General features: G+C 34.8%; 2 protein-coding genes across 3 annotated transcripts in view; one reads left to right on the top strand and one right to left on the bottom strand.

The window, feature by feature from the left end:
• ATG2B (autophagy related 2B) overlaps positions 1-14,726 on the top strand; it is a 150,306-nt gene extending 135,580 nt beyond the window's left edge. The window contains exons 36-42 of the mRNA XM_021007314.2: positions 54-249; positions 1,205-1,274; positions 4,398-4,480; positions 5,367-5,488; positions 5,598-5,752; positions 6,517-6,666; positions 9,457-14,726. Of these exons, the coding sequence (XP_020862973.1) occupies positions 54-249; positions 1,205-1,274; positions 4,398-4,480; positions 5,367-5,488; positions 5,598-5,752; positions 6,517-6,666; positions 9,457-9,687 (1,007 nt within the window). The 3' untranslated portion in view covers positions 9,688-14,726. The remainder of the gene's footprint in view (positions 1-53; positions 250-1,204; positions 1,275-4,397; positions 4,481-5,366; positions 5,489-5,597; positions 5,753-6,516; positions 6,667-9,456) is intronic.
• Positions 14,727-16,082: 1,356 nt separating this feature from the next.
• The window catches only part of BDKRB1 (bradykinin receptor B1), a 46,032-nt gene continuing 44,023 nt past the window's right edge, over positions 16,083-18,091 (bottom strand). The window contains exons 3-4 of one of the 2 annotated variants that reach the window (XR_002328358.2): positions 17,179-17,312; positions 16,083-16,341 (exon numbers count right to left, since the gene is read on the bottom strand). The gene's annotated coding sequence lies outside the window, so the exon portion shown is untranslated. The remainder of the gene's footprint in view (positions 16,342-17,178; positions 17,313-18,091) is intronic. The other variant, XR_002328357.2, reaches the window with a different exon arrangement.

Genomic DNA, 18,091 nt, shown 5'->3' on the forward strand with positions numbered 1-18,091 from the left:
TTATTTGAAAGAATTAAACTAAATTTAAAAAAAAATCTGTCACTTATTTTCAGTAAAAAAGTCTCCTGGAGCCGATGTCACCTGCAGTTTGCCAAAGCATTTGAGTGCCTCAAAGGAGCCAAACCTAGTTCTTTCTTTTCCTGGGCCACAGCAACAATGCCATAATGGCAGTTCAGTGGAAATGGTTAATGGGGAGGAGGAGAATTTAGCTGAAAAAACACTATTTAGTGATCAACCTGTGTTTTTTAGGTAGGTTTTTTTTTCTTTGTCAGCAATTTTTTTGGAGTTTGGGATTTTAGAGTATATCTGTGTTTATAATATGAACTGATGATGTATCTAAATAATATTTGAGTCCTTATCAGGAGATTTGGTACTATCACTCAAGTCCCTGAGGTATTTTTACTTGTGTGATTTAGTGGACAGTGCTGGGTATGGATTCACGCAGGTTCGCCTTTCCTCGTTCAAATCTGTCCTTAGACATTACTAGCTGTGTGACTCTGGGCAAGTCACTTATTCCTGTTTGTCTCAGTTTCCTCATCTATAAAATGAGCTAGAGAAAGAAATGGCAAACCACTCCAGTATGCCAAGAAAACCCCAAATGGGGTTATGAAGAGTTGAACACAACTGAAAAATGACTGAACAACAAATTTGTTTTCCATTATCTCTCAAATTTAGGCAGCTCCATACAGTACATTGAACTTTATAACCATTGAGTTTTTCATTCCGTGGTTGAAATAATCAGTCTTTCCTCTCCCCTTTTTTCATACCATCCAGGAGTGTTGAAATAAATGCGGGAATGGTTGTCTAATTTAATCTTCCAGGTTTTTTGTGTGATTGATGATTTTTATTTTTAAAGTTTGTAGTATGATGAATTTTGAGAAAATAAAACTTTCCTTCTTTGTTACAGGGCAGGCTTTTTATAGTGCTCTTCTTATTTGTTAGCTTAAGCAAAGTTTTTTATGTTGGATACAAACATCTCATGTTTAACATTAGAGTTTGATTTTGAACATGTGATCAATTTTGATGTATTGTTAGTTTCTTAAAAGAATAGAGAGAATTTTGGTGGGTAGCAAAATACTTAAATACTTATTTTATGGCTTTGTTTTCATTTTTTCACTAAAATTAAAGTGGATTCAATTTAATCTACAGATGTTAATAATTTTGTATGTGATTAAAGTTACGTGGTTTTTTCCTTTACTTTCAGAGAATTTAGATTCACATCAGAAGTTCCTATACGACTTGATTACCATGGGAAGCATGTATCAATGGATCAGGTTTGTTAACTTTACTGGAATATGCTTGGCAAGGATTTCAGTTTATTCATCACTATTTCTTACTGTCATTGTTACAGCTCATTTTTCTGAGTGTATTTATGTGCTTTTGCTCTTTTTGGAATTTAAAAGATTTAATCATAAACATCTCAAGACATGAACAAGAGGGAAAAGGATTGTGCAGTCAGTTCATTAATATTTATTAACACTTTTGTACTGTGCTAAGTACTGGTGATATAAATATGAAAAAAGATGGTCCCTGCCTTTAGGGGGTTTGGAGTCTTGGAGGGTTGGAGGGAGACAACACAAAAAGAAACTGGAAAGTGAGGGGAAAGACAGAGCAGCTGGAAAAGGTACCCAGTGTGGAGGGCATGATAGAAAAGTCGGGAAAGTCCCAAAGTAGTGCAGCCAGATGAGGAAGGAGAAGATGTTCTGAGATTAGTTCCCTCATTAAATGGAGGGTTGGAGTTCACCTTCCAGTCACAGGAATAGAGAGTGATGATGAGGTGGGGTTTCAAGCTGATGGGGTCTTACAGGCAGCATGAGGTTTTCTCTGTAATGAGCTTTCTGGACCGTGATTGGTAAAATCAGAGAAGTCTAAAGAGTGCAGCCAGGCGAAAAATGTACAAAAACTGAACTTCTGTCACATACAGTATTTAAAAAAATAATTGTGTATATATATTTACATGTATACATATGTATATATGTGGTATATATTCTTAATATATACATATATAAAAGTTTATCCAGGTCTTAGCACTTCCCCTCTCTTCTCTCTGTGCATCTTTTAAACTTCTCCCCTTCCTGTACCTGTCATTATCCATAAATCCACCTCCTTTTTCTCTACCTCCATCTCCTCTCTACTTCCTTACAGTAAATATGAAATAATCAAGTAAAACAAATCAAGATATTGGCCATCTATGAGAATCCATATCTGTTTTATCCGTTATGTCTCTGTGAAGAAGAGATGCTTCATTATCACTGCTTTAGTCAAAGTTCTGATAGCTTTCAAAGTTGTTTCCCTCACATGATTGTGATTACTGTGTAAATTGTTCTTCTGGTTCTGGGTCACTTCACTCTGTATTGGTTCATATTTATCTTTCCATATTTCTTGGAATCTTCATATCTTTATTTCTTATAGTACATTAAGATTCCATTACTTAATATGATAGAGAATCTCTCTTTTCTTAGTGTTGATTGTCATGTCAAAATTAGCACAAGGAGCAGAGAATTGGTCCATATTCTGTTGCATCTCAGCCTCAGAGGCCACTTTGAGTGCATAATCATCTGCCAACAAAGTAACGCACCAACTCTCTCTCTACTTTAGTCTTGGCTTGTAGTTTTTTCAAGTTAAATAGTTTACCATGAATGTGGTATCTGACCTTGATGCCATTTTTTGTCCTTGTGGAAGGCACAGGACTGCTGAACATGTCATGCTTGCATCAAAGAAGGCACTCTCTGTGAGTAAAGTAGAATTGCAGTAGCATGAAGGAAACATGAGATGCACAAATCTAGAGACATCCCCATCCCAAATGTTCAAATGAAGTATTTGTGCCTGACCTATGGTAGTGCCTTTGGAGATCATATTGGGCTGATCAGCCACAGTCCAATACACCGTACCTTGACCCCATCATCATGGTGTCATTGATCTTCTTCAAGTACAAAGGATGAACAACACAACAATAACACTTTTATATATGATTAGTTCAGATATCTACATACCCTGCCTAGCTGTTACTAACTGATGGACATTTATTTTGTTTCTAGTGCTTTGTTACAGTAGAAAAATGCTGCTATAAATATTTTTGAATCTGTAAGTCCTTTTCCCCTGTACATGACCTTCCTGGGTTACAAACCTAATAGTAGCATTGCTGGATCAAAGAGTATATCAAGACTGGGTGTGGTAGCATAGACCTGTAATCTCTGATACTAGGTGATACTGAGGCTGGTAGAAGGCTTGAGCTTGGGAATTCTGAGTTTCAGTAGGGCCAGAGTCAACCAGTGTCTCACTAAATCCTTATTAGTGAGGCCCCAGAAGTGGAAGAGGGACTGAGCAGGAAGACTATATTGCCCAGGAAGTGGCCAATGGGCCTAGGTCAAAAATGGAGCAGATCAAAGTTTCCATGCTGATCAGTGAATGAGCCACTCTAGTTCTAGGCTGGGCAAGGTAGACCCAGTTGTCTGGTTCTCCTTCAAACCAAAAAAAAACCAAACAAACCCCACAAAGAGTATGTACAGGTTAGTGACTTTTTAGTTATAATTGTAGATTATTTTCCAGAATGATTGAATCAGTTTCCAGCTCCACCAGCAGTGCAGTAGATTCCTTGTTGTCTCACCGTCCCTCTAACAATTGGCTGTTTTCCTCTTTCGTAATCTTTGACAATCTATTGACTGTGAGGTAAAACCTCAGAGTTGCTTTCATTTGCATTTCTCTTTTTATTTATTGCAACATTTTCCCACGTGGTAGCTTGTATTTCTTCATTGGAGAATTGCCTATTCATATCCTTTGATCGCATATCTAGTGAGGAATGGCTCTTTTTTAAAAAAAATATATTCATGTCATTTCTTTATATATTTTGGATATTAGACCTTTATCAGTGAGAAACATTGTGAAGAGTTTTTTTTTCCAAATTACTTCCTATTTCTTACTGAATTTTTTGTTGGTGCACAAGTTTTCAGTTTTGTGTAATCAGAATTGTTAATTCACACTTGCTTGCTTTTTTTTTTTTGGTGAGGCAATTGGAGTTATGTGATTTGCCCAGAGTCACACAGCTAGTCAGTGTTATGTATCTGAGGCCAGATTTGAACTCAGGTCCTCCTTACTCCAGTATTGGTGCTCTATCCACTGCCTCAACTCGCTGCCCCTACACTTGCTTTTTTATGAAAGGTTAGGTGTTTTATTTTCAGGATAAGTTAAATATTTCTCAGTTTTAAAATATTGTGCTTAAAAATTGATAATAGTTTTTGTTGTATATATTCACAAAATACACTTTTACCTTTTAAAATACTTAAGCTTCATCAGTTTCATTCTGACTTACCTAAAGATAAATTTAATGGGAAAATAGTAATAATAAGACATTTATACCTTATTATTTTCAAATAAAGTTGCTCTTTCTCATTTTAAAGGGTACATTAGCTGGAATTCTGATTGGTCTTGCTCAATTAAATTGTTCTGAACTGAAGTTGAAGAGGCTTTTCTATCGACATGGGTGAGTTGAGCTGTTATATGAAATGTATATACTGAAATTAGTTAAAGCAGGTTAAAACCCAATTTTCCTAAATAGCATAATTCAAAAGTAGTTTTGAGATAGAAACTTCTTTTTCAGTAGAGCTAAGTAGAAGGCAAGAGGCAGCATGATATAGAGGAAGGCCTAAGTTCATATCCTGCCTCTGACACTGTCATGCTAGCTGTTTTATCTTTGGGAAGTCTCTTAAGCTTTCTGAGCTTCATGCAGCTCTCCAAGTCCTGGTAAGTTATAGATGAGTTGTGATCTACATGGTGAAGAGCGTCTCCATACCAATAGTGAAACCACCAATCTTTGATGTCTTGATGAAGAGAAATGAATTCATGCTGCGTGGAAGTAGAATTTCTTGAGCCAAGATTTAGCCTTCACAAAATGATGTAATAATAATAATTATTATTTTTATATAGTGAGATAGCACCACAAAATATTAACATTTTCTTATGTTAAAATAAGGAAAATTTAAAAAATATATTTGCTAGCGAATAGCCTAGAAAACAGATGTCTTCGTGGCTAGGAACTAATTGTAGACTTGTAATTCTTATTTGTCCTTTGGTTCTGAATGCCAGTCATTTAAATTCCACATATTTCTGTTCATCATGTATAAAAGTAGAATAATAGAAAGCACATCTGTTTAAGTTAACCTTGGTATTATATAAGAATATGTAATTCAATTCTAAATGTTAATATATTTAGAGAAACTCAGGTTGGAATTTAGAGGATTGATTTTAAAATGTTTTATTTTTAACAAACTGTACAGCTATAATTTTTTTAACTTTTTTTAGTTGGAAAACTTACTCATCATAAAATCTCAGATTTCTTCCATATTTACTAATGGTTATTTGCTATATAGTTTGCTAGGTGTAGACAAATTATTCTCTTATGCAATTGCGGAATGGCTTAATGATATTAAGAAGAACCAGCTGCCAGGAATTCTGGGAGGTGTTGGACCTATACATTCATTAGTACAATTAGGTGAGTTAAATTTTGTTTTATAAGGGTTTGGGGAATGGATAGTCATCTAGCTAGAGTGACAGGATAGCTACTGAGAGTTAGGTCAATTAATGCCCTCAATGTATTCTAGTGCAAGGCCTGAAGGACTTGGTCTGGTTACCAATAGAGCAGTACCGAAAGGATGGCCGCATTGTAAGAGGATTTCAAAAAGGAGCAGCTTCATTTGGTACTTCAACAGCAATGGCTGCTTTAGAACTAACAAACAGAATGGTTCAAACTATACAGGTACTTTTTTTTATGGCTATGAAACTATGGTTTTGACAAAGAAGCTTATTAAAATTTTTGTTAAAATGTTACTTTAAATAAAGCTGCTGTTTAAACTACATAGTTTAAGTGTGGGAAAGGTTAGAATTAGAAATTTATAATGATTTAGCCCTTGGTATATTTTAATCACCAACATTGACTTCACTCCAAAGGTAGTGATACCACCTTATAGAGTACGGAACAAATAAGTGGTCAAATGTTTACATGTTCAAATAAGTTTAAAAAAAGTAAGTTAGTAAGAACTGGTAACATTTCTACTCATTTGAAAACAAAGATCAGAATCAAGTTCAAGGAAGTGTCCTGGAGTGAACACTTAGTTCTGTTGGGTTTTGGAGAGACTGGCTGCAATTTTAAAATGCACAGACCGCTCTGTTTATGGGTGAGATCATAGGTATTATGACATCATTGAATTTTTTTTTGATATTACCAATTTGCATAAAACTGGGATCCAATTGTCTTTTTTTTAAGTAAAAAGGCATATTTTTGAATAGTTAAAAACATCAGACTATAAACATTTTGAAGTTATTCTCTTAGGGAAGTTCTGACTTTTAGTAAAAAATGATAGGACCTATAAATTTGAATAAATGTATTCAAATGTAGTTGGTTTAGTGGAATAGCAATGCTATAAAATTTATAATAAGTAGGCCAAGAATCGAATAAGAAAATGTTTGTGATCTAAGGTTTTATTGAGAATTCTTTACTTATTTCCTGGTACAACACTCTAGGCAGCAGCAGAGACTGCTTATGACATGGTATCCCCTGGTACAATTTCAATTGACCCCAAAAAGATGAAAAGATTTTCTCATCGTCGCTTAGCACATCAGCCAGTAGACCTGAGGGAAGGTGTGGCCAAAGCATATAGTGTCGTGAAGGAGGTAAGTGAACAGTAAGTCTGCAGTAAATACAAGATCATTTTGAATAATTTCTTGTCTTTCATCAAAAATTCATTGTGTTTATTGGAAACAGTTTCAAAGAGACAAGATTGCATAATTTTGAGAGAGTACCATATATAGGACTGTCAGTTGCAAATGAGGGAAGGGTTCTAAATAATAAGTGATAAGAGGACTGTCTTTTGAAGCAGGAAGACTCATGCTAGTTTTGTGACCCTGGGCAGATCTCTCAGTGCCTCTGGTATCTTAAGATTTGTTATGGATGAGTCGCTTCTACACTGGTGAAGGGACTTTCCACACTGGGAATTCTCCGTAGTGTTTAAATCATTGGTTTAGATGACCTGTATAATCCCCTTCAAAAATGCAGAGAGAGAGAAGAAAATGAGAATAGCTGTAGATAAAGTATTGGTATTGGATGGACTGCTGATGGTCTGTGAGGTGGTTCCCTGGCTATTCTTTCATGTTTTCAATACTTTGAGTATATCTGACTTCATTGAAGTAAGTATTTTGTCTACCAGCACAGATTACAAACCTAGTCACTTCAGAGTAGTCTTATTGTTATAGTTTTAAAAAAGTTAATCATCCATTTACTAAGTAGCCTTGTAATGATCATCTGCTTTACACTGAGGTAGGCGTATTCTCAGACAAAAGACACATTTTCTATAGCAGGCCTGCATAACCTGCGGCCCCTACATTTTTTGTGGGCTGCCTGAAATCCTTTGGCATGCCTGTGGACCATAAACGGCCTGCAGGATGCAGGTTATGCAGGCCTAATCTTTAATATCACAATTCTAAAAATATTATTTCTGATTGAATTAATCTCTTTAATTGGATTTCCATATTGGAGTCTTCTCAAAAGCAGGTTTATTCTGGGGTCATGAGAATTAGGTCTTTTGTCCTTAGTAGCTTTTGCTCCAAAAAAGTTTGAGTAGAATTTAAAGGCTGCCAGGAAAAGATTAGGGGTTACTGAGAGATGGAAAAAGGCCAGTTTATTTAAAAAAAATTTTTAAGGCACTGAGGGAACAGAAAGGTAATAGAAATTGCTTAGAATTAATTCAGAGAGATAAAATCACATGGAGAGTGTGGAGATTACAACTAAGCAAAAGCCAGGTTTTGGTCAGATTTTATCAATTACTTATAAAAAGTAAAAGGATTTTGAAAAGGTGCAAGCCAGGGTACAAGAGAATGGGTGAGGAAATGAGATAATGAATTTGAAAAGTGGGATGTAGATGAACAAGTAGCAGAAGCATCAGTATGAGGAAAAATTCAGGGCATCCTAGATGGTTAGAAATGGTAAGAGGAATCATGTCAGACTGAATTTCAATTATATATTAAAAACCTCAGAGGAGGAACTTTAATCAAATAAGAGTGACATATATATGCTTCATGGTAATAAGTATTCCCTCTTAGATCTTAATAGCTGAAGAGAACAGAAACAATGTTTATAGATGTTCCTTATCTTTTAGAATAGAATTTTGAAAACAAAATTCTTGGTGTTGGGGAAGCACTTTTTATATCTTAAGATTTTTCTCAGTTTTGATCACAGTTCATAATACTGGTTATTGCCATAGCTTTTGCTTTAAAATGTTTCTTTTAGTCTCCTAGCTGTTTTTCTCCTTGTCGTGTAATTTGTTGCTATATTGAGTAGAAATGAAGTCTTCATTGCTTTGCCCTAAATGGCTGAACCTTGGCTTGGGACAAGCATCATTAGATGATAGATACTTTCTTTTTCTTGGGCTGCTACATTTCCTGTTACTAATTTTATCTTGTGTTGAAGGAGAAAAAAAATCTTTTTGAAATCTTTTTGAAGTCACTCGTTCCAAATCTTCTTGTCCTAAAATTCTCTCTGGGTTAGAAAATTGAGTTGTGGTCTTTTTTGCTTTATAATTTCTTTTGTATGTTTTCATTTGACGCTCTTGTCTAAGTACTGGGATATTTATTTGTAGAATTTAATATTTGATGGTCAAGATACTTTTCATGGAGTTATAATTACAAGTTGTAGCAGTATTGTTTAATATCATTAAACAGATTCTCTGTTGATTTCATTGAATATATTTACTTGTATTTTAAGTTATCTTTTAAAACTAAAAAGATTTTGTACAATTTCTTGTATTAAAAATTATTTCTTATTCTAAATGGCTGCTTTATTTATAGCCATCTTTTCTAACATAAACTAATTTAAATCATACTAAAGCAGTTATTTGGATTTTAGCAAATTTCATTTTCTTGTTAGGGTCAAATCAAAAGAGCTAGCATCAAGAATTTTAAAAAAGATTAAAAGTTACTTTTAGGTTATTAACTATTTTTCTTTTCATGTTGCTTACCCCACTTAATCTTAAGTGGTGCTGAGAAAACCCAGTATCAGACAAAATGACATTACAGGGAGCAGCTAATTCCATAGGGATCATGATATGTTACAAATAGGCCATCAATCTAGTGGTGTCTAGCAGGGTTTCATAATTCTAATGGGTATGTTTGGTTATAGTATAGATATAGATATAGATGCTGTTGAAATGTGATAATGATCAAGACATTTTTTGTACAGAAATTCTATAATTTTAAATCATACTTCCCTTTTACTTTACTTTAGAATTTTAAAATGAAAAATAATTGGTGGATTGTCTCTGAAGCATAATTTATGTTTTCTAATTATGGGTAAAATTTTGATTAAATAGACTAAAAATATGCATTACATTTTAAATTAGAGACTCCATAAATTTAAGGATTTTTTTTTTGGTTCTAGTAAAGTCTGTTCTTTTTTTCTTTCTATATCAGGGTATCGCAGACACTGCTCAAACTATCTATGAAACCGCTGCTAGAGAGCATGAGAACAGGGGAGTTACTGGAGCAGTAGGAGAAGTCCTCCGTCAGATTCCACCAGCTGTAGTTAAACCTCTGATTGTTGCAACAGAAGCAACATCAAATGTTTTAGGTGGAATGAGAAACCAAATTAGACCAGATGTTCGACAAGATGAATCACAAAAATGGCGCCAAGGGGAGGACTGATACTTCCAATGTGACTCTTTATGAAGATAATGAAAGTGGAAGTAAGGAATGTGATATCCCAGTGGCAGCATTCGATGGAATTAATTTAAATTTACTGTGTTTATCTCAGGAGCAGAAGCTTTTCTTAGTTAAGCAATTTCATATCAAAACAACTTGTAGCCAAAACCTTTGAAGAATTTTAGGGCAAGTTTGATACTTCTCTTTAGAAATGACTTTTGCTCATTATGTGTGATGGCTAGTTCCACATGTCTTGGGTGAAACATAAACCATAGTTCTCTTATGATGACTGGAGTGTTATTAGAAGCAGCCATTTTACAACACATGGAATTCAAATGTCTTCTGAGCCCTTAAAGGTTACCTGTCAGTTGTTCTTCTTTGATGTGTAAAGTCAAAAACATCACATGTTGAAAGCATCCATTTTGGTTGTGAGTAATAGAAGCAAATGGGATTCTCATTAGGAATATGTGGAAGACTGACCTCTGTTGAAAAAGTGAATTTAATATTTATATTTTTAAGAACAACCTGTGAATATACTATGTAACATAGATGCATATATGACACATATGCATACACACACCCCCTTCTTTCTGAGGGATTTTTTTGGGGGAAAATGATCATTTTCAGACATGTTCTGTTGTGTTGCACTTTAAATAATTTATTCTGCAAAATGTATAGCTAAATACAAGGTCGTGTGCATTATTCTTATGTGAGTTAGAAACTTAACATTTTATAAAGATGAATGTGATAAAGAATTTGGCAAAGAATATATATGTTTATTTAAATATAGATGAAATTTCTCATTTTGTGCCTGACTAAAAATTATGTCTTCAGTTTTACACAGAGAGAGATTTTGAGCTTGATAGGACTGTGTGAAGTGGGAGGAAAGGAAGGTTGTCATTTTTTGGCTTCTTTTAGGTGAACCAGTAGATCATCCTCCTCCCCCAAATCTCATTAATTATTTCAAAATAAAATATTTAACAGGCTAACTGTACATTTTAATTGCCTGTCACATTTGAATAAAATATGTCTATTTGAAAGTAAAATTGTTTTATGTGCTCCTATATAATTTACAGTCTTTAGAATATGTTCAGAGAAATGAAACATTTATCCCAAGATTCTTAGAAAATCTTTCTCAGGACTTACTGGTTAATATCAAGTAAATCACTATCCAGGCATAAAATAGAATTTGCTACCCAAAACAGTCTTGGTTACACCTGTGTCTGACATAAGCATAAAATAATAATTAAATGTCTGGCCACCATTTAAATTTGTAATATGCTACTTCACATTCTGTTATTAGGAATTTCAGAATATTTTTAAGTCATAGGCTAGAAAATTAGGTTGGTTTTCCAATTAAGAAATGTCAGTGTAAACAGAGGTCCAAATTACTTTGAGATACTGAAAAAAGGAATTTTGAATCTTCACTTGTTTTTTCTCTCTTTCTAAAATTTTTAAAAGAGGGAATCTCAGAATTGGTCCATCTGTTTGTGCATCAGTAGCATAGTGGACACCATTAACTGCACAAGCACAGCACAGTTTTTGCCAAATCTGATACCACTTAAACTATGTAGTTATTATAGCATTTTGTTATCATTAATATTTAAAATTTTTTTAGGAGAAATTAAGACATGCTGCACATAAAAACCCCAAAATAGGTCATCCTTTTAAAGTGGAGTATCAACTAACTGTATATCAGGTTAAGTGTTTTATCAATTATGAACTCAGTAGAAAATGAAAATGTGTGTTACTGTACAACTAAGACATTTAGTTTCCATTCTTTTACTTGTCTCTAGTCTTTCTGTGGTCACACTATGCAAATACATAGTCCAGAGGAATAAAAGTCCACCTCTAACATGCTTTCTTAAGTAGCTAACAAAAAAAAGCTTTCAGAAATTACCTTCATAAATTCTGCTTTAACAAGTACTTGTATAACCTCTGGTTGTATAGAACACTATTTGCACATCCAGGCCAGCAGTCCGTACTAATGCATCAGAGCAAAGGAGTGGATAGAATTTGCAAGTTAGTTTAAATGAAATGTACCTTTGCTAAAAGTGTGTATATGTATAGTACCTATGTTTGAATATTTGTATAATATTAAGCATCTTTGAATAAAACTAAGTGTTCTTCCAAATGTATTGATGTGTTTGGAATTTTAAGTAATTTTTCTGTTTTTGGGTAGAGTGCTTCCCAGCTTTAGGTGCTTAAGCTGATAAAATCTTAGTGCTGTGATCTTATGGAAAAGTGCTGGGTATTGTTTGGTAAAGCATTTAGATCTTTTAAATGCTTCTAGTAACTTGAATTTACTTTTTGACTTACAGTGTTCCCTCCTTAATTTAACATAACTATGGTAATTTGCAGAGTAATTTACATCTCTTCTCAAATCAGATAATGTGGATAAAATGCTTTATAAATATACTTTATTAAGAATATTTCACATTGCACTTAAATACAGTTATTTTATGGGGGAAAAAATGGGAAAAGGAGTGTTTACCTTCTTGGATGCTACTGTGGTGGACTAACAAATTATCCCTTTTTCACATTAAATCCTTTTCCTATTCTCTCCATAATTATAATCACTTACAAATACATTGAATGCTGAACATGTGCTTTATGTGTGAAAGTTTAAAAAAAAAAGTTTGCCTTTAGCTTTGGGTTTCCAGTTTAATGAAATGGTATTGGAAAGAAATTTTTATGTCCCTTCAAGCTTATTTTTTAGATAATGAAATTAGTAAAATCTAGGGTTCTTTTTCTCCCCATTCTTAAAATATGGGTAGCTGTGGGTTAAAACTGGAAAAAAGAAAAGCAGGAAACACGTTTTTTATTTTAAAAAAAAGACATTAAAAATGGAAACATTTCTCATTTTTCTAAATTAAAGTTCTGAACACAGACTTCATTTCTCTATGTAATGAATTTTAGTTCCTGTGTTCCATTCACAGACATACAATATACCTGGCCAATTTTTGATCATGAGGGCTGATTTTGTGCAGACCCTTTATGTCTCCTTCCCCCTGCTATCTCCTTTTTGGCCAGTAGAGTGCTTCTTTTGGCACTGTCCAGGAATGTGGAATAATAATAGTGAGAACAAGTATATAATTTAAATTAATGATTAAAATAAATTGTTCAACTCTTGGGAAAAGTTTGATAGGCAGAAGACTTTGAATTAATGACTAAAATGAAGGTTGAGATTGCCTTTTAAAAAAGTTATTACCACAGATAATTGTCTTTATAAGGTCATAAGAGGCAGGATATGGGGCATTGGACTAGTTGTCAGGAGACCTAAGTTGTAGTCTTGACACTGCTACTACTTCACCGTGTCATTTCCTAGTTAAGGCCTAAATTTTCTCATTTATAAAATGAAGGGGTTGGACCAAGATCATCTCCATGGTCCTTTACAGCCCTAAGACACTAACTGCATTCCCATTTAAAAAATGGCTACTACTAGTTAGAAAAAATCACTTAAAAATATATTCGTCAATCTTAATAATATGTTTATAGTGATACGTATATATTATATTTTTAAAAGTTGTATAATATTCTAGAGCAGGGCTTCTTGAACTTTTTCTACTCACGATCCCTTCAGCACTTCTTAAACTGTGTTGTGATGGGGTTGCACCCCACAGTTTAAGAAAGCTGAAGAGGATCTAGTTGGAAGTCAGGAGGGAATAGTTCTACCCCTAGACCTCAAATTTAGCTTTGTAACGTGAAGTGAACTGATTAGCTTCTCAGCTTCACTTTTCTTAGCCCTGAATTACTAGGATTGTCGCAGGATCTTTTTTGCATTGGGCTGAGTTTAGCATGACCTTTAGGTGGGGATTTTATTCTCCCTCTGTCCCCTTCTTTAATCATTAAAAGTTCCTTAAATTAGGGGGAATGTTCGTGAAGTTCTTTCAGTTCCTTGGATGTAAAGCATTGTATAAACACAAGATAGTATCATTATTATATGTATATAAACATGTGTATGTATATATGTTATTTGAACATGCTGTCATACATTAGAATGTGTTAAACATATTTCATGATCTGTCCTTAAGTATATTAAATGCAAGTGTAAGTTTAATTTATACTTCTTAGGATGCTATCAAGTTCTATATTTGTATAATATGTGTAAATAATGGTATAAAATTTATAAATGTCATCATTTGCCATCTCCAGTTGTCTTACAGTTTATTATAGGGTGCACCATCACTCCTGTTTATGGAACTTGTTCATCAAAAGAGTTTTAATCCCATTTATTTTTCAGTATGATCTTGGCCAATTTAACAATCATTTATTAATTAAATACTATGTAGAAGATGGTCTACACATTCTAACGGAGTGTTATATTGTGTAGCTGAAAATGACTCAACCAGCCTGCTTTGGTTTTATTTATAGGCACCTTTTTTTTTTTTGGTCAGTCATTAGTGAATCAAAGGTAGAAACTTTTTAATACACAATATTGATAATGCAGATATTTAGCTTAAAAACTTGAGTGTTTCAACATTTCATGCACTTATATATTGATATTTTTCTCTTTCAAAAAAAACCTTTTTGCATTAGTATTACGATTTGACTTTTTTTTTAACTTTTGAAGAGTTAGGTGGTTTTTTTTGTTTGGTTGGTTTTTTTACAATAAATATCTAGTATACATTGAGCACCAGCACTCCATTTTGAAGGGTCGGGAACTTAGGAGATCTTAAGCGATCATAGTTTCATCCTTAGTGCATCAGATTGATTCAGATTCCTAAAAAACAGCTTTTTTAGTACTTTGATCTTTCGAATGTATTTTTGTATAAAAGAATAATTTCTGATAGCTGGTTACATTATTTATGTATTGTGAAAACTGCAGGTCATATAACAGTACCTACCTTTTCTATGTTAAACTGGGGAGCGTGGCCATAAATTACCTAGCATTCATAACAGAAGCTTTATACAAACATTTTGATTTGTTACAAATGCTAAAGTTGAATTACCATGAATGAAAGATTATAAAGTTTACAGGTACTTATTATTGTCAAATTGTCCTAATAAACTGTAATTATTTATGTGAGTATTTTTAAAAATGCCTGTGCTGTGTGATTAATATGGGAATGGAGTATGATTGTGTGATTAAAGTATTTTTATGGATTGAATTTTCTTAGAGGAAATTGATTTTTTCCTTTGTGATGAAGGGGCTTTCAGATCATACGATCCAGAGATTTTTTAGAGCTAGAAGGGATGTTAGAGGCCATCAAGTCCTTGTCTCATTTGTGACTTGCCTAAGATCATATAGCTGTAAGTATGTGAAGTAGAATTTGTACTCAGGTCTTCCTAACTCCGAACAAACCTAGTGCTCTATCCACTTCACTACCTAGTTATAATGAATAACTACACTACATTCTTGACATAATGCTTTCTTTGAACATATGTGGAAATGTGAATTGAGATTCATAGAAAGGTAAATCTGAGAGAGACCTTATGTTCTAAGAGACAGAATGTTCAAACATTAACTGTTGGCATTGTAAAGGATCTTAGAAATACAACATAAGGCATCTTAATAGACCTTAGCAATCATCTCGTCCAATCCCCTTATTATTATTTCATTACTCTTTCATTATTACTCTTGACTGTTCAGTTCTCTCTTGAAAATCTCATTGTGACAAGGAACCTGATCCTGGATTTGCAAAGGTTATGCCAATGGAGCACAAGCTGTGGCATATCCAAGCTGGGAAAGACTTTTAAGTCCATGCATAGGCTGAATGAACAGTTGTGTACCTATTATGCAAGAAACAGGTTAGCTAAGCTTAGTGAGGCTTGTTACCAATGAGATGAATGAAAATCCCAAAAGACAGAGTGAATTTTAGCTGATAATTAGTAAATTGATGGTCAGTGGTTTCAATAACCAAAGACAAAACCATGGTGATCACTTAATACTTAAATACCTTTGGAAAAGGGAGTGCCCCTGACAAGTGAAAATCAACCCCTATTGGTGAACAATTAAATGGGGTAGACCTTGAAATGAGAAGGTGGATGAAAGCCTTCAGCTCCTATGGATAAGAACAGGGCTTGGTCATGAGACTCAGCCACCTCCAGCAATCTGGACAAAAGACTCCATTTCTACCCTGACCGTGCTGGTTGGTTTTCTCCTTTGTGAGCTGGGTTGCCCTTAACTCCAATGAAGGGGTGCAAGGACATAATTTAATGCTTTGGGGCCATTAGGTTCTAAATTAGGTTCTGTTTATATTCTAAACAGAAGCAATGTGTCTTGGTTGTGTGGGGTCCTACCCAAGTTCAAGGGGCATGTTCCCATAGGATTTGGGCAATCTCATCTAACATCCATGTCCTTCAGAGAACTGACTGACTTACAGTGGCTGGTCCCTGAATGAGGAAATAGAAAAAGCTTTAATTCTAATTTAATAATTAGTTATTAATGTATTGAAAATAATACTTTCACAAAAGAGTTGGTCAGCAGATGATGAAATTTTTAGTCACAGACCATGTCTGGCATAGATGATGGCATAGAGAGAAATTAGAAATTTAAAAAAAACCAACATACTAAGGAAATCACAGATCCTTCAAGAATTGAATTATGGTGCCAGGTTATAAGCAGGTAAGGTTAGCTCACCAAAGAACTTTGGGCAAATTAATCAGGAGATCTAATCCATGAAATGGTGTAAGGGAAGGCCAGGTATCTTCCTCCTAGTCAAAAGGAAAATGAGAGTGATCTCTTAATAGGTATATAGACAAGCCAAAAACCTTTCGTGGACACCCGTGGAACTGAAACATGTTAACATATTATGTGCTTACTATGTGTCAGGCACTGTGCAAAGTGTTGGGATTACAAGAAGCTCATAGTCTAATAGACACAACATGCAAACAAATATATACAGGATAAATTGAAGAAAATCTCAGAAAGCATAAGATTAAAGAGGAGTAGAAAAGTTTGGCAGAACATGAGACTTTAGTTGAAACTTATTAGAAACCAGAGAAGCCAGGAGGCAGAGAAAAGGAGGGAGAAAATTCCAGTTGTAGGGCACAGCCAGTACGTAAATGCCTGGAAATGTGAGAGATTGAATAGTAAGGAATGGAAATAATCAAGTAATGTGAGAGTTTGAGAGGAATAGTAAGGTCAGTGTCACTAGATCAAAGACTAGGTTGAGGAGATGGGAGTGAAGTGAAAGAAGACTGGAAAAGTGTGGGAGTAGAGGTTGGGGTAAGTTACAATTTTTATATTTGATCCTAGAAGTAATAGGGAGCCACTGTAGTTTATTGGATAGGATGTGACAGACCTCTGTGTCCTGTGCTTGGAGAGGTCAAATCAACAAGAATTCATTAAGCACATACTATGTCTTAGGCATGGTGCTAAGCCCTGGGAAATACAAATAACAAGTGAAAAAGGCAGTCCTAAAAGAACTTACGTTCTAATGAAGGAAAACAAAACATAAAAGGTGAAAAGAGGAGGGAAAGGGATAGGTACCCAAATTGGAGCATGGTGAACAAAGTTTGAAGAGTCAGAGGAATGAAGACCTAGCTGACCTGGGAGCTTTCCTTAAAATGCAGGTTCTGAAAGGAAGTAACCAGAGGAAGGGGCTGCAAGGACCCCATGAACCTCCAGGGTGTAGAAGCTGCTGCAGCATGGTGGAGAAAGCGCCGAGTGCCAGAAGTAAATCCTAGAAAACAGTACAGGTCAAGAAAGAGGGAGAGGAAGAAAAGGCCATCAGATTTGACAATTGAGCTATTTGGATGATTTATAAACTTCAGTATCTAATCTCCTACCCTGGCTAGTCACTAGTTCCTACATACTCAGAATGTGAAATTTAATGCTAAATTCAGAGAGATAGGACTCCCATCAGAGCCTAGAGAAGGTGAGCCTACTGGCTACCCTGGTCCAAGTGATCAACCCTTCCTTCAGAGACCCATTTAGCCTTATTGCTGCGGTAGACCTCCAGCCTGGGAATGGTTGATGCCTGCACCTCCATGTTGCTACTCTCCTCCTTGGCTCTCCTGACTGCAGTGTTGCTCCTTTCTAGTAATTTTTGCCTCCTTCTGTTCTCAGAGGGCATTACTTATTATTACCCCCTTCTCATGATATCCAGAAAGTTGTCCTTATAATTATCCTTTCTCTTTCTCTAATCTTAAATCTTTCCCTGTCTACTGGCTCCTTCCCTGCTGCTTACAAACATGCCCAAGTCTCCTTCATCTCTAAAAGAAAAAAAGCCTCACTAAATCCTGCCATCTCCTCAAGCTATCATCTCACATCTTTCTTCTCTTTCTCAGCCAAACTCCTAAAAATTGCTTCCACTAATTGCCTTATTTTGTCTCCTTTCATTTCCCAATCCCATGAATGTGGCCTCCAACTTTATCATTTAACTGGAACTGCTCGCTCTCGCTCGTTCTCTCTCTCTCTCTCTCTCTCTCTCTCTCTCTCTCTCTCTCTCTCTCTCTCTCT

This window comes from Phascolarctos cinereus, unplaced genomic scaffold, assembly GCF_003287225.1.
Source record: "Phascolarctos cinereus isolate Bilbo 61053 unplaced genomic scaffold, phaCin_HiC Scaffold_2;HRSCAF=192, whole genome shotgun sequence".
NCBI lineage: Eukaryota > Metazoa > Chordata > Mammalia > Diprotodontia > Phascolarctidae > Phascolarctos > Phascolarctos cinereus.